Raw genomic sequence first — 23,643 nt, forward strand, 5'->3', positions numbered from 1 at the left:
TTGGGGGCTACTTGGACTGGAAGGGGCAGAGTGGCGTAGGTTTGTAGTCGGTGAGCTGGGATCTCCGGAACCTCTAAACGGAGGCCGCCGGCAGCGGTGGAGTCAGGGTCGCTTTCGGAGGAGGAAGAAGAGTGATTAGGGGAGGTAGGGTTTGAAGCCATTTTTGGAAGACAGTGAAGTGAAAGAAAGGAAAAGATCAGTATGTGTGCGATGTAAAGATAAGGACAGTGGGACTCACCGGAGTAGGATGTGAAGAGTGGGTAGCGGAAAGGGTGATAAGCGACGGCTCCGGAGCGGAAGTGGGCAGAAGGAGTTTGGTAAGCGATTAGGGAGGTGAAGAGGGGTCTCGGAAGGGGATGACAGTGGGGAAGAAGGGTTTTTATAGGAGAAGGGGAGAAGCTGGAAGGGTGACGCGTGTTGGACGCGTGTGGAAGGTTGGAAGTCATGATGGTTTTGGGGAGGTGGGTCGCGTGCAAAGGGGAGTTACTGCGCACGATGGGACGGTTATGAAAGGTGAAGTGACGGTTCCGGAGAAAGAGGGAAATTGATGTAACCAACACATCACGTGGGGCAGCCACGTGAGGCAGATTGAAATTTGAAAGGGTTTTAAAATAAGGGAAAGCGCGGAAAGCCTCGCCACTATAAGGATCAAACGCCATCGCCTGACGATTGACACCAACAACGAAGTTCAGTCGCTCGCCGGGGTCACCGCCAGTCAATGATTGAATGATCGGCACATGACCCATGCCTGCCACCTTTCCCGCCGGCGAGCGATCATACACCTGCTCCAACTTATCACCAATACAAAGTAGTCGTTCTCGCCGCTTGCGGACTTGTGGACTTGCAAGCTCTGTTTGCTCGTCAAGTCAGTGGATTGGGTAACTGAAAATGCTAGTTTCCTTTTGCTCACGCCATGTTGGCGACAATCTCAGCATCTTTTGTGGGTAGATTCCGGTGTACGATAAGACATGTAACAGCATTTAAAAGACACCCTTAGCTCTCGTACCTCGAGCTCGGTGTCTTGTGGACTAGTGGACTGGGCGAGCCTTTAGAGGGGCAACGCCCAGCATGTATCCCGCCCTGAGGCGGGGCCCTGGCCTTCAGATGGGCCTTGATCTCGGAGGCCCAATTGCATTTAAAAGACACCCTTAGCTCTCGTACCTCGAGCTCGGTGTCTTGTGGACTAGTGGACTGGGCGAGCCCCTAGAGGGGCAACGCCCAGCATGTATCCCGCCCTGAGGCGGGGCCCTGGACTTCAGATGGGCCTTGATCTTGGAGGCCCAATTGGCCCAATAGGTAGTACCCAAGCTCTATAAATAGGAGGTAGTTATCAATTGTAGGGGACTTTTGGCTCATTTAATAAAATAACACATGAAATTCAGCATTCTCTCTCTTACTCTCTCTCTCTAGCACAATCTCTCTACCCTTAGGTACTATACCTTCCCTCAATGTTCATTCCCAGAACAATAACCAACAGGCTAACTCTCAGGTTAAGATTTGAGATCAACAAAATTAAACCAAAACAATGTTTAAGGAATGAACCAAAAGTCAAGAAACACAGGAAATCAGTTGAGAAATTAGGTGACAGATGTCTGTCTAGCTTCCACATCTCCTTTTATCTCCCCAAGTGGTTGAGGACCCAACAAGCTCATGTTGGGCCAATGGTGGGTGTTGCAAGGAAGTGAATCTTGAGCTGATTTTTGCGCATAAGATCACCACGGTATCAATTTCCCTGTTTTCTGTCATTTCTCAATGCAAAAGTATTCTGTTCCATAGTACACATGTTTTCTATATCTTTGAAAACTAAGATCCACAACTCAGAGATTTGTCATGATCTTTATCTACATGATTTGTTTTCTATAAGCTATTCCGGTCAGGCATTTTATCCTTTGTCTAAACGCTATCATCTACTTTTATTGTTCCAACTCTTTTATGATACTCTCATGAGAAGAAAAAAGGACTTAGAAGAATCAGAAGATCACCCGCGTGTGGTAGGGACTAGGAGTCTCTTAATTGGTTTTTTGTACGCAAGCTTTAATTAAGAAACTCTAACCTACTCAAAGGATTGTTAACTTACTTTAGTTAATTTTTTCCTCACGACTCTAAGAATTTTATTAAATTTATAAAACAAAAACATGTCATGAAATTACCGTAAAAAATAATCATAAAATATAAATGGAGTGAGGATAACATAGTGCCTTTTTCTGCAATTTAACTTCATAAACATAGGAATAATGTAATATAAAAAAAACACTCATTTTCTTGCGGATTTTACTACGAATTTTCCTGCAGATTTTGCTTATTTCCTACAAAAACTTTTTCAAAAATAGTACTTTCCTGCAGATTTTCTTACAAAGTTTTTCTTTAAATATTTCCGAAGAAAACTCTGCATGAAAGAGATGTTTTTATATGTCCCATACGGTAGGGGTGTTTATGAAACATTATTGATTTAACTTGGAATAGCTAGCTAGCATTTGTTTGGCTCTATTTATATATGCTCCTTTAGTATCAAGACTTTCTATTGGTTATTTGTTCCCAAAATCCTAATTGATTGAATTTATGTCTTAATCACAAAATTAAAATAAAATAAAAACTTACTTGCAGTAAAGAAGGAGTGTTGGACACCACCTCAAGGGTCTATCTTAAAATTTAATGTTAATGGGTTGTTTAAAAGATCTCATGGTAAAAGTGTTAGTGTGGTGTTTTGAAGAAGGTGCTTGCTACCATACCACAAGAATTTTTGTGGGTATGATACAATAGTTGACATGGACCAATAGGATATAAGTGGTGTAGTTTATTATTTGATTTTTAGGTTTATTGATTTTTAATGTAAAAGTAATAATTTTTTATTGAGTTAACCATGGGTTAACCAACCCTAGTCAGATTTCATTAATAGAGTTTTAATTCCCAAGAATTTGAAAATCAATCTTTTCCATTCTTCTTCTACACTCTTCCAAAACTGCCGTTTCATTGTTCTTCTACTCACTTCTGCATTTCGGGCTCCTCTTCCGTTTCGTCTTCCGTCAATTCCTTCTTCCGGTGGCGCGTTTGCAACACTGTAAGTGGTTTTCCTTTCAAACCCTTTCAATCTCTTCCTCCTTCTCCGTTCTCTTCCTCCGTTCGTTCTCTTCCACCAACATTCTACTGCTATTTTGATGTTTCTTCTTCCGTGAGTGATTGAACGGCTTTGTTTGGACTTTGTATTGATCATGAAGCATTGTATTTTGCAGGTTCAGAAACAAGAACAGGGTTGTTCTTCATTGACGCCGTCGGGGTTCGTTGTCGCCGTCACCGTCGCCGTTCGTGGTCATACTTTTCACGGTTTAAGGTTAGTGGGTTTATACCTGAGTACTTGTTGGTTGCATGTAATGATTTGTTCTGTAATCGTGGTCAACCTTTTGAAATTGGGGCTAATTTTGGTTGCATGTCCTGACATTGTTAATTTTGTTGTTGATATCATTTTAATTAGAACGTGAAACCTGGGTATGTGGGCATGTGGTTGTTCTTGTTTTGTTAGTTGCATGTACTGAAAATTGTGGTTGCAAAAGTGCCCCTGAAAAAGTGCTCATGAAAAGAAGTTTTTTTTCTTCATATTTGGGCTAAGAATACCTCTGATCTCTCCCTTTGTGATTAAATGTAACTTTTATAAATTGACAAATAATAGTTCTTGTGATTATATGAATATTGCAAGTCAATAATAGTTTTTGTTATTGTATGTTTATATGTAACTTTTCATGCTCTGTTTTTTGGGCTTGAGTTTGTGTTGGAGTTGTACCCTGTTTGTAGATATGAAAATGACTTCCATTGCTTACATTGAAACTGTATTTTCTTAGTAGAAATGGAACATGGTGGTAGTTCGCGTGGCACATTCCGGAAAACTTTTACAATTCCTATTAATCTGAGTGAGGAACACATGGATATCCCTAGATATTTTTATGAAAGTAAGAAGTCCTCTCTTAAGAATGAAGTTCAGCTTATTGATCCATGTGGGAACTGTGTGAAAATTTGTGTTGTGGTTGGATGTTTAGGAGGGGTTCTCTGGGATGTTGTGCCTACCCTTGTCAGGTTCTATGGTCTGAAAAAGAACCATGACTTGGTATTTGATTATGAAGGGGAGAATAGATTTAAAATTGGTATTTTTGATGAAAATAAGAATGAGTTTCCATATCCACTTCCTGTTAAGGAGGAATATGAAGAACCGGGTCCAGAAATTGTTGAATTGAGTTCTGACTCTGAGGATGATGAAGATGATGTTGCTCGGGCAGAGGCAGAGGCAGAGGCAGAGGCTGGGTATGTCCAGGTTAATGGACGACAATATTATAAATTTGTTAAGGTTATCAGTGGCTCTGTTGCAAAAAAGAATCAAACCTTGGTAAGCAATCAGTCATCATTCTCTTTCACTTTCAATTTATATTACTTAAATTTGTTTATATATTTAATTTAATTTGGTAATTTTTCTTATTTTGTTTAATCAGCCCTTGCCGAGGTCAGTTGTTCGTGAGTACCTTAGTGAGCACAACTGGGGACGTTTTGTTCTCATGAAGGAAGGTGATGGCAAAAGGTATTTATGCTCGCTGTTGTGGAGGAAGAGAGACGGTCAATTGACAGATTGTCATCTAGGAGAAGACTTTTATCAGTTTGTCAGTGACTACCACCTAGTTAAAGGCGACAAGCTCCACTTCAAGGCTAATGAAATGAACAACTTTCTTCATGTCAGGATTCAGCGCCGTAATGGGAATGGGAATGGGAATGGGAATGGGAATTAGAAAATGAATTTGGTTTGGTAGCTATTGGTTGCTACATATGTGTTTTGTTTGATACTGGATTCAGATCTTTGTGTTTTTTAACTTTGAACTTGTTTTGTTTGCTACCTACTGGTTGCTACATGTGTTTTGTTTGATACTGTGTTTTATTTTGATCATTATCATGTTCTGATTTTTAAAATGTTCGTCTATTGTGTAGTTTTTAAATGGCATCCCAATCTTATTCATCCCCAAGATCTGCAAGCGTTGCTAATGATGCGAGACGTTGCAAGTGCGGTCTTTATCCCTCAATTAGGACAGCATGGACTAGGGTTAATTATGGGAGAACATTTTACCAATGTTCTTATGGGGTAAAAAAATTCATTTTTATCAATCATACATGGATGCATGTAAACTTATATAATTATCTGTGCTAATCTAATGATATAAAATTGTAGGATTGTGATTACTTTGATTGGGCAGAAGGTCCTATTGAAGGGGTGAACAATCAACCTGTTAACAGTTCTAATCCACAACCACAAGTTAACAGAAACACGATTGATGCGAGTGCGGTTGAAGTTTTGCTTGCGGAGGGTAGGAGGAGGGAACAAGCTTACATCAAAATCATTGTGGGTACTTGGGTGTTTGTACTCGTTGTCCTGGTTGCAATTAAGATGGGTTAAATTTTTTTTTTTTTGGCTATATGGTACTTTTGTTATAAAGGATGTTGGTCAATTGAAGGATGTTTGTACTTCCGTTATTAAGTACTTGGTTTTGTAGCAATTGGTTTTGTCATTGTCTTTGAATTGATTTGGCATTGTTTCAAATTAAGTTCTGTTATTAAGTACTTGGTTTTGTAGCAATTGGTTTTATCATTGTCTTTGAATTGATTTGGCATTTTCAAATTAGTTTCAAAAAAAGTTCCATAATTTGGCATTGATTTGAATAAATACTTCATATTTCAACTACCATAATTTGGCAGTGATGTGAAAAAAAACTTCCATTTTCAACTACCATAATTTGGCAGTGATTAATAAAAACTTCATATTTTAGGAAGGCTTTGAATCTTTGTTTCCAATTTTGTTAAAGTTAGTAGAAATAGTAGAAATGAGTTAATTACATGATTTAAAAACCGTTTTACTCAAGGTGGGAGAGTACCTTATTTAACCTTATAAAAAAAATCATGTGTAGTAGAAAGCTTGACTAACTTGGGATAAAAAATGTAAATACTTAAACAAAGGGGTATCAAAAATTTAAAGACTTAAACAAAGCCATGGAAGCATATGCAAAAATAACTTGAATGATATGAAAGTCAAACACCATTACTGAAATATTAAAAAACGCAAGCAGTCTTAATAGGGCACAACATGCCAAAATAACTTGTCCACAACTGAGTAAAACAACAAAACTGAAAACAGGTCAAAAGGTGGGCACAAACAGGCCAAAACACACCAGTCCAAAATGCAAAACACATCCAATCAAAACAATTCTCCAAACAGGCCAAACAATTGGTCCATGACTAATACAAACAGAATAATAAGAAGGTAAATAATATGGATAGTTCCATATAAGCATTCCTTCACTCAAGGAAGACACTTGTTCCTGACCAGTGTACCCTTCACCATATTTCCATAGAACTCATAAGCCTTTTGCATGAGAATTTCCTGATTTTCGTTGTACTTGTGTAAAGCCAACTTCAATGCAAACTTCAAGCGTGTGCTATTGTCAATCTGCAAAACATAAGAGAAACTTTTACAATTACTATCATTTGTAAAAAAATATACAAATCGTGCACCTGAATTTATAACTTAGGTTACCTTAATATTGTATCCATCTTTTCCCAATTCGTTCATCCAGCATGCTACCCACACCCCGCAATCATTTCTACACAAAAAAACCAACCACATTTTATATGATGTAGGAACCCTATAATGTAATTCCAGTCAAAAAACAAATATAACATATACTCACGAGTCAGATTTCTGCACTGGCAATCCTTGGGGCACGACAACCTTAAACTGAGAAACACGAGGCCTCACTGTTTCATCCATGTCATAGAATGATGGATCTCTGAACATTTTCTCCATGTATAATGCCTAAGCAATATAATTTTAAATTGATTAGGAGCATAATGAACAAGTAATTAAAAAGAATAATGAATTGAAAGTTACTTGTGCCTTACCACCAGCTTGGCGTTGAAGATCCTATATTCCAACCTATCTTCTTCTGGGAAGGAGTCCAAGTATACAATTTCTTCATTTTCAAAGTCAAACACAAGTAGGTACCAATGCTTACCGTTGTCATTCACGGGCACAAACACCTAAGGAATAACATTAAAATCAGTTAAACAATTTGAGAATTAATCAGTCTAAGGTAGAAATTATTGTAATGATTATACCTTTGACAACATCTCAATCTTCCCCATGTAGGTCCTCTGTTGATTGGTGATCATGCTTTGAGGGTGGGTGGTCCAGCCCATAATGAATTGCTGTAAAATAATTTAAAATTATGTCATAAACATGCCATGCAAGATGATAACATACATTCCATAAATATTAGACTCACGGAAAAGTAGGTTGGTAAGAACCAAAACTTAGGAATTCTGTTCATATCCCTTTCAGAGTGAGTCAACATTATGGCAAACAAGTTGATAACCTACATTAAAAAATATTAAAATTTTTGGTGAGAAATTAGGACAAAAAATATTTAATGATAAGAATTTGTTGAAGATGTCGTGTTCACTCTCACCTCTTGATCAACTTTGCACTTTGGCATCAGAGTTTGCAATACCCCACGGGTTCCATTAACATGGTTGATTACAGGAATTATAAGTGATTCCTTGCTGTCATAAACAATGAAGAAACAATAAACATATGGTACAAAGTGATTAACACAAATAAACTATATTACATACATAAGAAGATTGTAATTAAAATTGCTACTTTTTACCTATCTACACTTCCATCATTGCACCTCTTAAATATGTAAGAAGCCACTGCAATATCAGTGTAGTCAAGGTTTTCAAAGACAGCTGGTCCAAATATGCTTTTCAACCACTATTATAACAATAAACAATGAATCAGGAACTTGAAGCAATGTGTTCATACTTATTTAAAAAAAAATACTTACAACGGGAATGTAAATGGGATCTATTGTAGCAGCTGGACCAGATAAAGATGTCTTATCATTTTGATTTGATGGAGGAGTTGCAGATTTGAATCCACTGCCTAGAGTCTGAAACTCAGATGGAGAAAACAGTTTCTTTACCAAGCCACCTACACATTTCTGTTTTCCTTTGTCATTGGGCGTAGATTGCACAAATTTCAGCATTATTTCTTCAGTTGCAGTAGCTCTTAAAGAGTACTTTGATTTGTTCGTAAACAACTCCTCATCAGATAGTTCAGGATCTTTCGATGTGCTGGTGTACCAAGTTTGAGCTAAAAATCCCACTGCTTGCATTAATGATCGAACATCTTTTTGTAATTCTGAGACTGTGTTCAGCACATCCTGTGCATAAAATATATGATTCAAGGAACCCATAAGCAATCAAAATTCTGTGACTTACAATAATGAACCAGCTACTGCTAATTTCACATATATGAACCAAATCCCTAAACCCTAAACAAAATGGAAATTTCATTAATGAGGCAACACATACACAGTAGCACAAACCCTTATATTTCAACACCTAAGGTATGACCCAAATCAGTGACATTCATTTATTGTTATGCAAAATTCATTAACTTGAAATATCATGAAACAACACATACTCAGTAGCTGAAACCCTTATATTTCAACACTTAAATTATAAAACAAAATGACTGTAGGAATGGGGTTTTCTTGCATATCAGAAATTATTTGCTTTTCAAATAGTATAATATGTGAGTTAAATCATACCTTATCATTTGGAGTTCCTTTCCCATTTGGGGTTTCTTCTCCAGCATTGATTTGTGGCTCTTGATCAAATTGAACATCCTTTCTTTGCTTGCTGTCATGAATGCTTCAAGATTGTACCCAAAAGTTCAAGTGTGAAAATTAGAATAGATTAGGGATTTTGTTAACCTAACAAGTAAATTATAACCAGAAAACAAATACCCACCTTGAAGATATGTTGATGATTGAATGCACCTTCTGTGACACTCGAGCCCGCCGCACAGAAGGTCCCTCATCAGCGACTGGATTCTCTGGAGATGGAGAGGTGATTGATTCCAAATCTTTGAACCGACGCTTCCTTGTGGTTCCTCGTCGTGGGGTCCTTCCTCTTCCAGCCATGAAATTTGTGAGAAGAAGTTGAAGAGAAAGGTTTAGGCTAGAAACCTCTGAACTACTCATTATATATGATTGATAACACCCAGTATTGAATTGATTGTGCATATAATGTGTGTTGGATACCTCAAACGTCAAAAGGCACACCCAATTCAATATCCACAAGAAAACGGTGCCAAGGAGGGGAAGGAGAAGAGGCAGCCGTATGTGCCTTCACTGCTATGCACTATATCCTTTACTTCCCCTAAGTCAATCTGGTTAAGGATATAATAGACATTCGACAGATTAGTTGCTATTACTTTCTTTTTTATAATGAATAGTGGCTATTAATATTCTAAAATTTGATAAGAAAACACCATTGGGATTGATATTGGGTAATTAAAACGAAGATTGACTATTGCTATTCAAAGTTTCCTTTTTTTCAGAAAAACTACTATTCAAGGTTAAACACGGAACTTTTGATTGGTAGATTATTTTGAAATTAACTTTTTTTTTAATAATTAGTTTCAAAATTATGATTTCATGTAGTTTTCAAAAAAAATAATAAAGATTTCATGTAAGTGATAAATATGATGTAAGTGATAAATATGATTCGTCGCTAAGGGAAAGGTTCGGATAGGGAAAAGTTAGGGTTCATCCACCACTCGTCTCTAAGGGAAAGGATCGGAAGGGGAAAAGTTTGGGTTCATCCACCACTCGACACGTCGCTAAGGGAAAGGTTCATCCACCACTCGACTCGTCGCTAAGGGAAAGGTTCGGATAGGGAAAAGTTAGGGTTCATCCACCACTCGTCTCTAAGGGAAAGGATCGGAATTGGAAAACTTTGGGTTCATCCACCACTCAACGCTAAGGGAAAGGTTCGGATAGGGAAAAGTTAGGGTTCATCCATGATTCGTCTCTAAGGCTAAGGATCGGAATGGGAAAAGTTAGGGTTCATCCACCACTCGTCTCTAAGGGAAAGGATCGGAAGGGGAAAAGTTAGGGTTCATCCACCACTCGACACGTCGCTAAGGGAAAGGTTCATCCACCACTCGACTCGTCGCTAAGGGAAAGGTTCGGATAGGGAAAAGTTAGGGTTCATCCACCACTCGTCTCTAAGGGAAAGGATCGGAATTGGAAAACTTTGGGTTCATCCACCACTCGACGCTAAGGGAAAGGTTCGGATAGGGAAAAGTTAGGGATCATCCATGATTCGTCTCTAAGGCTAAGGATCGGAATGGGAAAAGTTAGGGTTCATCCACCACTCGTCTCTAAGGGAAAGGATCGGAAGGGGAAGAGTTAGGGTTCATCCACCACTCGACACGTCGCTAAGGGAAAGGTTCATCCACCACTCGACTCGTCGCTAAGGGAAAGGTTCGGATAGGGAAAAGTTAGGGTTCATCCACCACTCGTCTCTAAGGGAAAGGATCGGAAGGGGAAAAGTTAGGGTTCATCCACCACTCGACACGTCGCTAAGGGAAAGGTTCATCCACCACTCGACTCGTCGCTAAGGGAAAGGTTCGGATAGGGAAAAGTTAGGGTTCATCCACCACTCGTCTCTAAGGGAAAGGATCGGAATTGGAAAACTTTGGGTTCATCCACCACTCGACGCTAAGGGAAAGGTTCGGATAGGGAAAAGTTAGGGTTCATCCATGATTCATCTCTAAGGCTAAGGATCGGAATAGGAAAAGTTAGGGTTCATCCACCACTCGTCTCTAAGGGAAAGGATCGGAAGGGGAAAAGTTAGGGTTCATCCACCACTCGACTCGTCGCTAAGGGAAAGGTTCATCCATGATTCATCGCTAAGGCTAAGGATCGGAATGAAAAGTTAGGGTTCATCCACCACTCGTCTCTAAGCTAAGGCTAAATTTCTTTAACTTAAGCTATTAATTATTAATTTGCACACTTTTGTCAAAACTTGACCTGTATCTTAATGGTTGTTATATCTCCCCCAATGTGCCTCATGTCCAAGGTTCAAATCCTGCTGAGCGCATTTTTTCATGTATTTGTTTTAGTTTTTCTATTTCGAAGACAGTTCATTACTAATACAATTGTTGGAACTATACATCACAGTTAAGCAATTTAGTTCAGTGGAAACTTCTTGGTTCTAGTACAGTCAGGTCTCGTGTTCAACACCCAATACCATAATTTTTTTTGGACATTTATCACCATAGACGTTTAATTCGTACAGCTTGGGTGAAGGACTTAATTTTTGCAAATTTTTCTTAAATTATAAAAAGACAAGACCTGACATAAATTTCATAAATTAATTTTATAAATCTCTCAACTCCATTTAACCATGTCTGGAATCAACAAAATCTGGCATACATGCCTTAGCACACCAAGTGCATTTCTAACAAAATTAACATAAACATGTCATAAAAAAAACAAAAAACAGAGACAAATTGACTTCTTGGACAATGATTTCTTGTTCATTTAAATTCTACTCCTCGCCTTCATCTTCATCTCCATCTTCATCTTCACTTTCATCTTCTTCTTCATCTTCGCCTCTACCAACTTCAACCCGTGCAACCATCGCATTCCGTTCAACTTCATTCAAATAACTCATAAACTATGACACACAAACAACCATATTACATGAGTTGAAAACGGGAATTACTTTAAAAAAATTAATAGAAATGCATGCTCGCTTACCTTAGGAATTGTGGAAGAAGAACCTGGTTCTGAAATACGTATACCAGGGTATGATTGGTAATTTCCGTTTTCAGGAAATTGAGGGAACATTGCAAATTCATTTGCCATATTCATTGGATAATGCGAATAATGCTGAACTCCACCAGCTTCTGTAGCATGATCATCCCTCAAATGCTATTACATTAACATCCAAATTAAGAGTTAAGTAAAATCAATGTAATCTGAATAAAAAAAAACAGCAAGTACAAATATTCTTCTTACATTATCATTTACATTATCATTCACAACAACACATCTATATGTACAAAATGAATAACTACCTTGGCTTTCCCATTTGCTGTTGAAGATATTTTGTTTGGTGTGGCATTTTTCCCTCTCGGTGTTCCAGTTCTCCTGTTTGGCGTTGCTGTTTTCCCTTTTGCATTTGGCGTGTTTTTTGTTGATCGTACTTTCCGCTTCCTTCCATTATCCAGCATAAGACCATCAACCTGCAGAGTTAATAAAAAAAATATGTTTAAAGCACTGAAACAAATATTAAAATACAACATAATGACATCAAGACAGCTACCTGATCCTGCACACTATCGTCCTCGCCAAACTCAACAGAGGAATCACCCGTATCAACATCAAGAGAACCATCTGGGTGAGGCAATTGTGTGCACTTGCGGGTTGTATGCCCACTCATCCTGCATCTACCACATAGCCTTTTTTTCTTCCCAACATTCTTCTTGCGGCCCCTTGTAGTAACCACAGCGGGATCACCAATCAAAAATGGACCAATGCGTAGTCGAGAGTTTCCTGCCCGGCGCCTTTGGACCTTTTCAGCCAGCTTGTAAATATCCACAATAACCTCAGGAAAGTCATTAACATTTTCACAAGCTACTGCGTTCAGTATGTTGCAAGCAGCTGACAACACACCCCTGCGCAGCATAGCTAATTTCTTGACATCATTTTCAGCAACAGAATTATTAATATGATGCATGATTTCAACTTTAGCATTCCTTGACCAGCGTTTACATATAAGACTAGGAGGAATTTCATCAACCCTTTCTTTTCTCATCGCACATATGATGTGGGAGCAAGGAATACCACAATACTCAAAGTTTCCACAATCACATACAAATTTCACAGAATGCTTATCATATAAAACAACGTATTCACGCCGCTCATACAAAAACTTATGCATCCTCAACATGACCACACCATTTACCTCTGCCCTTTGAGTAATTTCTAAGCCACCCACACGTTGAATCTGAGATTTCACTTCTTCAAACATCTTCCTTGTCAAAAGCTTGGAAAAGCCAATTTCAATTTCACGGAGTGGAGTTGTTAGCACAGGCTCCGTGTACATAGTTGTAAAATCTGCTACCAACTCATTGTGTCGGTACTCCTTGACAACCCTTTCAAAATTGTGGATAAAATCAATCAAACTGTTTTTACACTGCACATAACTCTTGATAAATGAGTTAATCCCTTCACACATTGAAGTGGTTCTTATGCCTGCGAAGAATAGATCCTTCATATAAGCCGCCGCCCACATTGTCTTCAACCCATACATATATCTCACCCACTCATTATTAGCAAGATCATACTTTTCAACAGCTTCAGCCCACAATCTCTCAAATTTTTCTGCATTCATTTTAGCATAAATCAGCCCTGAAAATTCATCCAGAAACTCTGAATGCTTTAACTTTTCAATTGCAGTTTGTTGAATGTGCCATGAACACAACCTATGACGGGCATTAGGAAAGATACACCGAATGGCTTCTTTCATAGCCAAACAACCATCAGTAACAACTGCTTTCGGATGCTTCTGAAACATACATTCAGCAAAAGTTTCCAAAACCCACTTATATGTATTAGCCGACTCATCTGTTAGCAAAGCGCATGCAAAAATTGTTGTTTGCCCATGATGATTATAGCCACAGAAAATAACAAGAGGCTTGTTGTACTTGTTCCTTTTATATGTACTGTCAAAAGCAACAACATCACCAAATGCATGATAATCTAATCTGCTTACTCCATCACTCCAAAACAGGTCTTTCAAATTTTCATCAACAGTTTTAGTATACTTAGAAAAAAACATAGGATCACTCTCAGACTTTGCCTCAAAATAGGATAAAGCAGCAACTGCATCACCGTTCCCAACTCTTATCCGCTTCTCCTTGTCAATATGATTGTACAGATCCTTCTTAGTAAAGCCCAAAGATTCATGACCACCTTTCTGCCCTAACATCAACCCCATTATATTACATGTCCGAACACCGTGGATCTTAAGGCTATTAATCTGGGCCTTGTCAGACTCACTTATTTGGCGAAATGAAGAAATCAGATGTACTTTGTCAACCGGAGTCAATTCATGATTGTGAGACTTCTCAAAAAGAGTTACTTTCCACTTACCTGAGTTTCTTTCATAACGAACGCGAAATCTGGCCGGACATGAGACTCTTGTAATTGGCTTTGGAGCTCTAACCCGATCACCACGTTCCATGTATTTCTTGTGCCTTGCCCCCTCTTTACTGCAAACTAATTGACGTGTAACAACACAACCCTTGGGTCCACGATACACATTATCCTTCCTTACCCCAAAACCAAAACATTGCCCGTATCGTTCATAAAACTTTACTGCTTCTTCCTCCGAATCAAATTCAAGACCCATTACGTCATCATCTGTCAACTCTAAAATATTCTTCACATACTCAGCATCATCATCCTCCCCATCAGTTTCAGGTCCGCCAGATACTTGATTACTTCCATCATCATCAACCATATCATCAGATTTCTAGACCTGGTCTTCTTCCTCAAATATAGTTTCCATTACCTATAAGATTCACAAACCACAAGAGTATTTAGCTTAACAACTTCATAGTCCTTAAACTGGTGAATTATTTTCATAGTTTCAAATTTAATTGCCACAGGAAGAAACCATCAACCCAAAAAACAATAAAGGAAAACCATCACAATCAAAAACCCTAACTCACGATACAATCAATGAAATGAAAACAGGGAAACACAGAGAAACTCAAATAATCCAATACCATGAGTAAAAGGATGGAAAGAAGATTAACATGAACTGAAACGCAAAAGGGAAAACTAGTTTTGAACTTACCAATTAGATAGCCAAAACTCAGCCCTTAAAGAACCAAACAAACGCCGCCGCCGCCGCTTCCGATTATCAAATACGCCGGCCGCCGCTTGTGACAAGAGGTTAACCCTAAATCCACTACAATTTTTTGCCTTGAATTGTGTCTCTCTAATTCCCTCTGGTGCCTTTCCTTCTTCACAGGATACAAACGTGATACTTTCCCTCTCCTCATTAATGTTAATTCTGAAAGTGTCCACTAATTTAGCATCAAATAAATATAATAATTTGAAAATAAGCAAATATACTTTTGAAATATACTTGTTACACATAAAAAAATAACCAAATATTATAACAGTGATAAAAATCTAAAATATTAAATATTCTTAAATTAAATAATTCTTTATACATTTTAAGTTGATAATAATTCACTTCAAAAAAAAAGTTAATTATAACTACTGTTAATGGCTAAAACTAACACCGACTAAGCACTACAAAAAAATAAAAAGGAAGTTAGGGTTGATACCCAAAACTAATGGCGACTAATCAGTTAAACATAAAGGGACGAAGAGTTAGTTAGGGTATCATTAGAAGTTAGGGTTGATACCTTAAGTTATCCATTAACAGACCACTCAAGGAAGTTAGGGTTGATGCCCTAAACTAACCATGAATAACCACTACGGCAAATGTAGTCAAGGTAGTTTAGGGTTGATTACGACTATAAGGGACGAAGGGGTATTTAGGGTATCATAACAAGTTAGGGTTGATGTCTTAAGCTAACCATTACTAAGCACTCATCGAGGGGGATCATAGGAAGTTAGGGTTCATGCCTCAAACTAAGCCCTTTTAAGATGTGAGGGAAAGGTTCATCCCTTAAACTTAGATCCAATAAGCAATAAGGGAATGGAACGGTAAGAAGTTATGGTTGATGCCCTTAATCTAATGCCTTAAACTTAAATGTTTTAACGCAAGGTTCAAAAGATATTATATATTGATTTGCAAAATTTTAATTGTCTTTACCTATATCCTAATGGTATTTGTGGCTGCAGATTAATCAATTGGCCATGGTTCGAATCTGGATCCGTGCATTTTCCTTTCATTTTTTGATCTTAAATACGACTTAGGGCATTACTAATACAAATGTTATAGTATTAAGTACAAAATTGTCATCATACTTCAGCGGTTTGTGCTTTGTTTAAATTCTCACGGGTCTTGGGTTCAACACCCAACTACATTTTTTTAGGCACCTTTTATTGCTATTAAATGCACTGAATGTGGTTTTGTGTTCAACACCCAACTACATTTTTTGTGTTCAGGATTTGACTGACTTTGATCTTGTCCAAATTCATTCACGTACACCAATTGGGTTCAACAAAGAAAAAATGGAAATTCCATCTTTTTTTTAACCAAAAAAATATGGACAACCATAGACATTAGATAAATCAAAATAACCAAGCAAAGGCCATTTATCAACACAAATTTCTATCAAAACTTAACAGCCCAAATCATCCAAAATTGGCAGCAACATGCCTTAGACGGACCAAAAGTACATTACTAAAATTAAATCCTAATATCAGCGTACAAAAGAAAATGAATTCAAAAACTTAATAAGAATAAAAAAGGGACTTCATTAAATCAGCATCTTATTCAGCTTTTAGTCCAGCATCCCTTCATTGTCCACCGTCTTCACCTTCATCTACATCTTCATCTACATCTTCATCTTCATCTTCATCTACATATGATGAAGCAGCAACTGCTTCGCCGTTACCGACCCTTACCAAATTATTCTTGTTAATATGATTGTACATATCCTTCTTAAAAAAACCAAAACCTTCTTGACAACCTTCCTGCCTTAGCATCAACCCCAATATATTGCAAGTACAAACCCCATGTTCCTTAAGGCTATTAACCTGTGCTTTCTCAACCTCGCTTGATTGCCGATATGAAGATTTCATACGAACTTCATCCACAGGTGGCAATTCATCCTCTTTCAACTCATAACCATCTTCCTCCCCATTAAATTTCATTGGACCAGATTCTTCGTTACTTCCATTACCAACAACCATCTCATCAGCTATATGGACCTGTTCTTCTTGCTTTTGCGATTTACATTCCATTACCTATGAGATTGAGCCATAATAAGTTATATCAACAATGGAAAGGAATGGACACCTCAAAACCAGAATTCATTCATGTGGAAATAAAATCCCAAACTAATCAAAAACTCTAAATCAATGAACTCAACAAACAAAGAAATTTTGATCACAAACAAACAACTTTGCAATTAAGAATTAAAATTTGTAAATAGCAGATGACCTATATGCATCTGGTCTTCTTCCTCATGCCTCTTACTTTCCCTAAACCCTATCAAATTGAGGAACACTTCGTTTTTTACAATAATGGAAAATTCATTTCACCCAAATTAAAACATCCCCCAAAACCATAATTCATTCAATTGAAAGGATAATACCGCACTAATCAGAACCCCTAAATCAGTGAAAACCACAAAGAAACAAAATTTCAACAAACTAATAACACAATCAACTTATAGCATATGCAAGGGGCAAAAATATCGAACCCTAAACTGTGTTCAACGATGGAACAGATAGAACTACAAGATGCAAGAAAATGGAAACAAATTTCTGATAGACTAAATATGGTTTTGGGACCTACGACGCTCACGCTGAAAATGGTAGAAGACAAAGTCACCACCGATGAACCCTTGGTCGCCGCCGATGAACCCTTGGTCGCCGACGATGAACCCTTGGTCGCGACTATCAAAGAACCCTTGGTCGCGATGAACCCTTGGTCCACATGAACCGTTCGTCACCGCCGTGCAAATAACGACCGCCGCCGCCGTCAAGATGACCCCAGAAGATGAACCCTAACTCTCCTTCTAATAACCCTCTTCTGAAAAATACAAAAAACTCAATTTTCCATAGCAATGTTGATATTCAAAATCATCATAAATGTTAACCACACTAGGTTAACTTAACCCAACCTGACAATTTTAATTATCATTTATGTATTTTTCTTTTTTAGATATAAAAAAAAAGAAAAGAACAAAAGAAAGTCAAAACTAACAGTCAAACCTATTTTAATTGGTACATGTCACTAAGGTATGATACAACTGTGGTATGGTAGTTTTTACCTTTGAAGAATAACAATAGTCAAGTGTTAGACTACATTTCAAAGACGGTTGGATAAGTGTGGCCTTATGATGAGGATGAAGTACAAGTCATTCTTCATGCTTTATTATTTTGCCGACAGTTTGACTTTCACAATATTATGATAGAAAATGATTCCTCTTTGTCAGTTGGGTGGGTTATGCACAAGGATCGAAGGTCATGGCGAATATTAGGGAGTTTTGCGCCATTGATAATTTGATGCCTTTAGCTCAATTCAATGTGTTGGGATTAGGTATATATTAAGGGAAGGTAATCAAGCGGCTGATTATTTTGCTAAGCTTTAGGATTGAGATAAAATCATCTGGTATGGTTGTACCTCTTTAAAATTTGAACCTATATAAGAATGACATATTTTATTGATTTCAATAAAGATATATTTTTTAAGAGAAAATTAATAAAAAAATTAAAGCTCAATTATGTTTTTTTGTCCACGACATATATACTTGCACTTAAAATGATCCCCATAAATATTTTTCATTGCTTTTGATCCCTGATTTTTTTTTGTTATAAATAAGAACCTTTGATGTTATAATGCTTATGTGCCATTATTTTAATTCAAAACATTTTTTTCATGTGCATTCATTAATTTTACATGGTCTTTCAAATATTTCCCACACCAATTTGAACTCGTTCTTCTTCCGCTTTTCAGCCACCACCTACCACCAGCCAACCTCCATAACCACCCCCCAAAATGTGAGACAACATGTGTAAACGTGCAATGGTGAAAAAAGAAGGAGGAGGAAGAGAGAGGGGAAGTCGGGAATGGAGGGTGGGGGGAAGGTTGTGTGGTGAGTGCGTATGAAAAAAATATGACACATAAGCATTATTACATCAAAGGTCCTTACTTGTAGTCTAGAGCTGGGTACGCAGGTTGGCCCGGCCCGCGCTAGTCCGCCCCGCATAAGCCCACAATTAAGTGGTCCTATGTTTTTCAGGCTATAGCCTGCGAACTTTGGCCTAGGGGTGAGCTTCGGGCGGGTTCGGTCGGGTTCGGGCCAATTTCAGCCCACCCGAAAAAAACCGAACAATAATTTATTAGGCCCGCTACCGACCGCTGCTACTTTCGGGTTGGTCGGTTCGGGTAAAGTTGGGTCCAACCTAGTTTCGGGTGGGTTTGGTCGGGTTGGGCCCAGATAATGGGCTACGTTTTTTTTTGGACCTGGTAAAAAAATCAAGGTTTTATTTAGTAAAACAGACTTGCAAAAAAAAAAAACTCCAAAATTAATTTTTTCTTGGGCTGTACTAATTTTGGTAAACTAAGGCCTTAGCCCATGACTAAAATCATATTTTTGCTAACAATGAGTCTGACTCATTGATAAAAACCTGCACCAAATTAATATTTCATACAGCACATTCCAAACTAGAGTCACTAGAGATCAAACTAATAAATCTTTGAACTTAATTAAAAAGTAGTCATAGGTAAACTTAATTAAAAATTAGGCATAGGTAGCATAAGCACAACATCAATGGTTATGCGTGAATCAAGTTACAGACCCATAGTCATAGCTTAAATTGCTAAAAAGTAGATAAGTATGTTATAGTTACAGACCAATCATAGCCTAAATAACTAAGTAGAAAAGTATGCATCTGTCATTAAAGCTTTGCTTCTTAAGCAGTCATTCACCATTCTTCAATCTTCACCATCAAACTTGCATGAATCTTGGGGCACTCTATCAAACTCTTCCAGCCCTCAAGTGACATCTGGCATTTAAATTACAAGAGTTAAACATTTTCCTTTGCTGGAAATGTAATGCAGCACAAAATAAAATAAAAACAAAATCAAAGAGTTACTAATATTACCTCATCCATGTACACTACTAGCATAGGAGCTTCAAGGGAATAACCAGTAATTGTATTCCCTGGGAATCTTTTAGGAGCACTCTCCATTAGCCAACAATTCTACAAAGGGAGGGATTGAAGCACAACTCAGTTATATTCGCAAGAAGATAATAATAAAATCGGAAGCACAAACAATAACAAATACATAAATACACATACTTTTCAATAGTAGAGCTCCAATTAATATTCCTTCAATGGTGATCAACACCACATTTTGGCTGCAATAGAAATGAATTGATCAAAACACAAATTCAGTCAAATCTAGCTAACACCAAACATAGAGTAAAAATCAATATCAGTAAAATTACCAAAGACAACCAGAACAGAGTAGTAGCATGCCCATCTTGAGAAATCCAAAATAAGTCCAAAGAATGCCCCAAACTCAGCCAAAATATATCCACATTACAACACAATTCAACAACTGCAAGAAGCTATCAACATACTAGCTGCCAACAATGAAGATCACAAAAAAATTAAGATATTTGTCCAAACTAAAAAGAAAGAAACAATAATTCTAAGAAATAGCTTGACTTACCAAAATATGAGTCATTGCACACAATGACTCCAAAAAAGTCTTTCTCAACTGAAAATTAGCCATAAAATAAACATTTAGTTGAAAAATTAGTCAATTTGAAAAATAAATTGTAGCAGGCAGCAATAAGAAAACTTATTCATAAAATATTGCAAACCATTGAACCTCAGCCAATAGACATTGGCTGTGACTGAGAAGATCCAGCACCAGCAGCACATCTTCTAGCCCTTCCAGAAATGATCAAGCCTCGAAATTCTACAGAACACGGAAAGAAAACACATCTATTAGGAAAGAAAACAGATAAATAAAATAACAGTTATGAAAAGAAACTTCTACCTGTTATAACTTTTTCAGATTGGTCAAATACATCAACAACATCAAGTTCTTTGGGCTGATTGGAAGATTGTCTCATCCAGTTTTGAGTACAAATCAGTGCTTCTGCAACTTCAGGGTTTAGAGAGCTCCTATAAGTGTCCAAGACTCTACCACCAGTGCTAAATGCACTCTCAGAAGCCACTGTTGAAACTGGAGTAGCCAAAACATCCTTGACCAGAATTGACAAGATTGGAAATCTTGATGAATTCTGCCTCCACCATACTAGCAGCTCAAACTTGCCATTATCTTTAACACAAGCTTCATCTAAGTATCTCTCAAGCTCATTTTTACTTTCAAATGAACTTTCTTGCTCAAGATGCTGCTGAAAAGCATTTGCCATTTCTAAGAAAGTTGGAATTTCAGCAGATTTTGACCCAGATGTACTCCCCTCCAAAGGACCCAATGGTCCATGAGATGATTGCCCTTGATCTTGCCTATTTTCTTCATTATGAGCAGCAGAATAGCAATCGTACATTCTGGACAGATTCTCATTAATGCTAGTTATGAGCTCTTTTATCAGATTTGGGTCCTCATTATACATTTTAGAAAAGCACCACCTTACATACTTCAACTTATATCGAGGATCAAAGATGACCCCAAAATAAAGGAGATGATTAATGTTAGCAATGCTACCCCAATACTTATCATACTTGAGCTTCATATCCATACCCATTCTACTCAAAGTAGGATTTGAACTATGACAATACTGCACAAGCTCACTATAAATTACAGCAAGCTGGTGAAAGGTAGTATGCACACTAACATGCAAGGATGATGAAAACATTTGTGTGGCCTCATAAAAAAATTTCAGAAATCTAATAAAAGCTCTTGCCTTATCCCAATCTGCACTAGTAGGGGGACCAGCAACACCAAAGCTTTCCAAGTAATTGGGATCCTCAAACTCCAGCTTTTCAAATGCAACTTGGAACTTCTCAGCTGCATCCAACATCAAGTAAGTCGAGTTCCATCGAGTAGGAACATCAAGACAAACTAGTTTCTTGGAAGATATCCTAGAAAACTCAATGCATTCCATGAATTTGTCATGCCTTTGAGTAGATGACCGAACAAACCTAACCGCATTACGAATGCTTGTGATACAACCACTCATATCCTTTAAACCATCATTCACTACCAGGTTTAAAATGTGAGCACAGCATCTCATGTGGAAGAATTGGCCATCTAAGACCAAACCATTCATGTTCTTAAATCTTTTTTTCAAGTGAGCTACAGCAACATCATTTGAAGATGCATTGTCAACGGTGATTGTGGACAGATTTCTAAGCCCCCACTCCCTCAAAACTTCCTCAACAACCTTCCCTATTGTCTCACCTTTATGATTAGGTACTGTTGAAAAGCTGATAATTCTTTTTTGATACCTCCAATCATTATCTACGAAATGAGCAGTCAAGACTAGGTAACTTAGGTTCTGAACTGATGTCCAACAATCAGTTGTAAGGGCCACCCTACTACAATTTGACCTAAAAAAGGCTCTCAGCCTCACTTTTTCATCAAGGTAAATCAGATAACAGTCCCTAGCAACAGTAAATCTAGACGGAACTGTGAATTGAGGTTGCAATTGGTTACATAGAAATTTAAATCCCTCTCCCTCAACAGCTCTAAAAGCGTGTTCATCTAAGATAACAAACATCGCAACTGCCTTCCTACATGCTTCAACATTAAATCTAAGGCTAGTTGCTGCCAGGTCCCCAGAAGCTAAATTAAGGACAGTCTGGCTTGGATCATTACTGATTGCATAGGTGTACTTAATGCAAATTTTCAAGTGGGTGTTCAAGTTTGTGGTGCCATGAGTCTTGCTATCACACAAATACCTCTTACCACAGTAGTTGCAAGCAGCAGTGGGGTCTTGAACTTCATTTTCAGGTAATCTGGTAAAGTGCTTCCATATAGAAGCTGTTGTACGCGGACCGCTAGCATTTGGCTTACGCTTTTTCTTAGGATTAGCCCCTTCAACTTCAGGGGGTGGGGGAAGCACAACAGGATCAGCCCTAGCAATATCAGTCTCAGCACCTTGAGTGGGTTGACTTCCACCAATAGAAGCACCTGCTGGTTGAGTTACATTGGATGGTCCAGCTGCTTGGGTGTCTATTGGAGATGGTGTCGAAGACAAGTGTTGATTAGGTTGCTCCATCACTGTGTCAATGAATAAGCATGTTAAGTGTGAAGTTCAGCTAGTTTAGCTTTCAAGAGTCAATCCAAAATAGAAACAATGATAAATAAGAAAAAAATATAATGAAAAAAAAATCATAACCAGCTTAGATATCAAGACTATGGAATTGTCAAAACATAAGCCCAAGTTTCAAGTGAATGAATAAGCATGTTAAGTGTAAATTTCAGCCAGTATTAATTAACTTTCAAGTGTCTTTCCAAAACAGAACCAAATATAAATAAAGAATAAAGCATAAAAGAAAAAATTATAGCCAACTTAGAGATCAAGACCAAAAAAGAAACTTACTTTTACTAAAATCAAGTGCTAGACAAATTTTTTTACTAATTTCTATTAATAACAAGGAGGAGATAGAAAGTTCCTATAACTTAAAATTGCAGCAGTCAAAGAATTCCCTCGGTAAGTGGCCCATCACATATTCTTCATTGTTCATGTAAAGAGCTTTTGGAAAATTGAAACAATGGGGCCACTCTAGTTCATACGATCAAAGGATGACATGTTCATGGTATTTTTGAATTACTAAGGCCTTTCCAAACAACTACAACCTCTCTTTTGACATTTGGTTAGAAAAAGCATTGATTTTTAATCTGGGTTGCATCTTTTTTATAATAAAAATGTCTTGCAGATGGCAAACCTTTACTTTTCTTTTCTTTTTTTAGCTTTTCAATATCATTAACGAAATGGAACATAACATTTACATGTACAAGATAGTTATCCATTTATTCAAGCCAGACAAGGAGGAAAAAAACTACAAAGGTAAATCATTGCAGAAAAGGTGCAAAGACAGGGCAACAGATATA

General features: G+C 37.6%; 4 protein-coding genes across 5 annotated transcripts; 1 reads left to right on the forward strand and 3 right to left on the reverse strand.

Moving 5' to 3' along the window:
* The first annotated feature begins 3,169 nt into the window (after positions 1-3,169).
* LOC130748281 (uncharacterized) lies at positions 3,170-4,918 on the forward strand. Of its 2 annotated transcripts, none has more exons than XM_057601464.1 (3): positions 3,170-3,328; positions 3,837-4,372; positions 4,476-4,918. In XM_057601464.1, exons 2-3 carry the CDS (start codon positions 3,839-3,841, stop codon positions 4,764-4,766), a joined length of 825 nt encoding a protein of 274 aa, XP_057457447.1. In that variant the 5' UTR covers positions 3,170-3,328; positions 3,837-3,838; the 3' UTR covers positions 4,767-4,918. The 2 variants fall into 2 exon arrangements, with proteins under 2 accessions (XP_057457447.1, XP_057457448.1); XM_057601465.1 differs by having other exon boundaries at positions 3,276-3,328; positions 3,834-4,372.
* Positions 4,919-6,073: 1,155 nt separating this feature from the next.
* LOC130743696 (uncharacterized) lies at positions 6,074-9,014 on the reverse strand. The gene is made up of 11 exons (XM_057595927.1): positions 8,842-9,014; positions 8,640-8,742; positions 7,872-8,249; positions 7,692-7,798; positions 7,491-7,584; positions 7,308-7,397; positions 7,141-7,230; positions 6,925-7,062; positions 6,714-6,838; positions 6,560-6,626; positions 6,074-6,472 (listed from the first exon to the last, which is right to left on the reverse strand). Exons 1-11 carry the CDS (start codon positions 9,012-9,014, stop codon positions 6,326-6,328), a joined length of 1,512 nt encoding a protein of 503 aa, XP_057451910.1. The 3' UTR covers positions 6,074-6,325.
* Positions 9,015-11,280: 2,266 nt separating this feature from the next.
* Positions 11,281-14,412, reverse strand: LOC130743697 (protein FAR1-RELATED SEQUENCE 5-like). The gene is made up of 5 exons (XM_057595928.1): positions 12,211-14,412; positions 11,963-12,130; positions 11,643-11,816; positions 11,506-11,559; positions 11,281-11,340 (listed from the first exon to the last, which is right to left on the reverse strand). Exons 1-5 carry the CDS (start codon positions 14,410-14,412, stop codon positions 11,281-11,283), a joined length of 2,658 nt encoding a protein of 885 aa, XP_057451911.1.
* Positions 14,413-19,393: 4,981 nt separating this feature from the next.
* LOC130743698 (zinc finger BED domain-containing protein RICESLEEPER 2-like) lies at positions 19,394-22,807 on the reverse strand. Its single transcript, XM_057595930.1, has 6 exons — positions 20,620-22,807; positions 20,463-20,538; positions 19,897-19,969; positions 19,713-19,811; positions 19,537-19,613; positions 19,394-19,427 (listed from the first exon to the last, which is right to left on the reverse strand). The coding sequence occupies exons 1-6, from the start codon at positions 22,805-22,807 to the stop codon at positions 19,394-19,396; spliced, it is 2,547 nt and encodes an 848-aa protein (XP_057451913.1).
* Positions 22,808-23,643: the final 836 nt, after the last annotated feature.

The sequence above is a fragment of the Lotus japonicus genome, chromosome 3 (assembly GCF_012489685.1).
Source record: "Lotus japonicus ecotype B-129 chromosome 3, LjGifu_v1.2".
Classification (NCBI taxonomy): Eukaryota; Viridiplantae; Streptophyta; class Magnoliopsida; order Fabales; family Fabaceae; genus Lotus; species Lotus japonicus.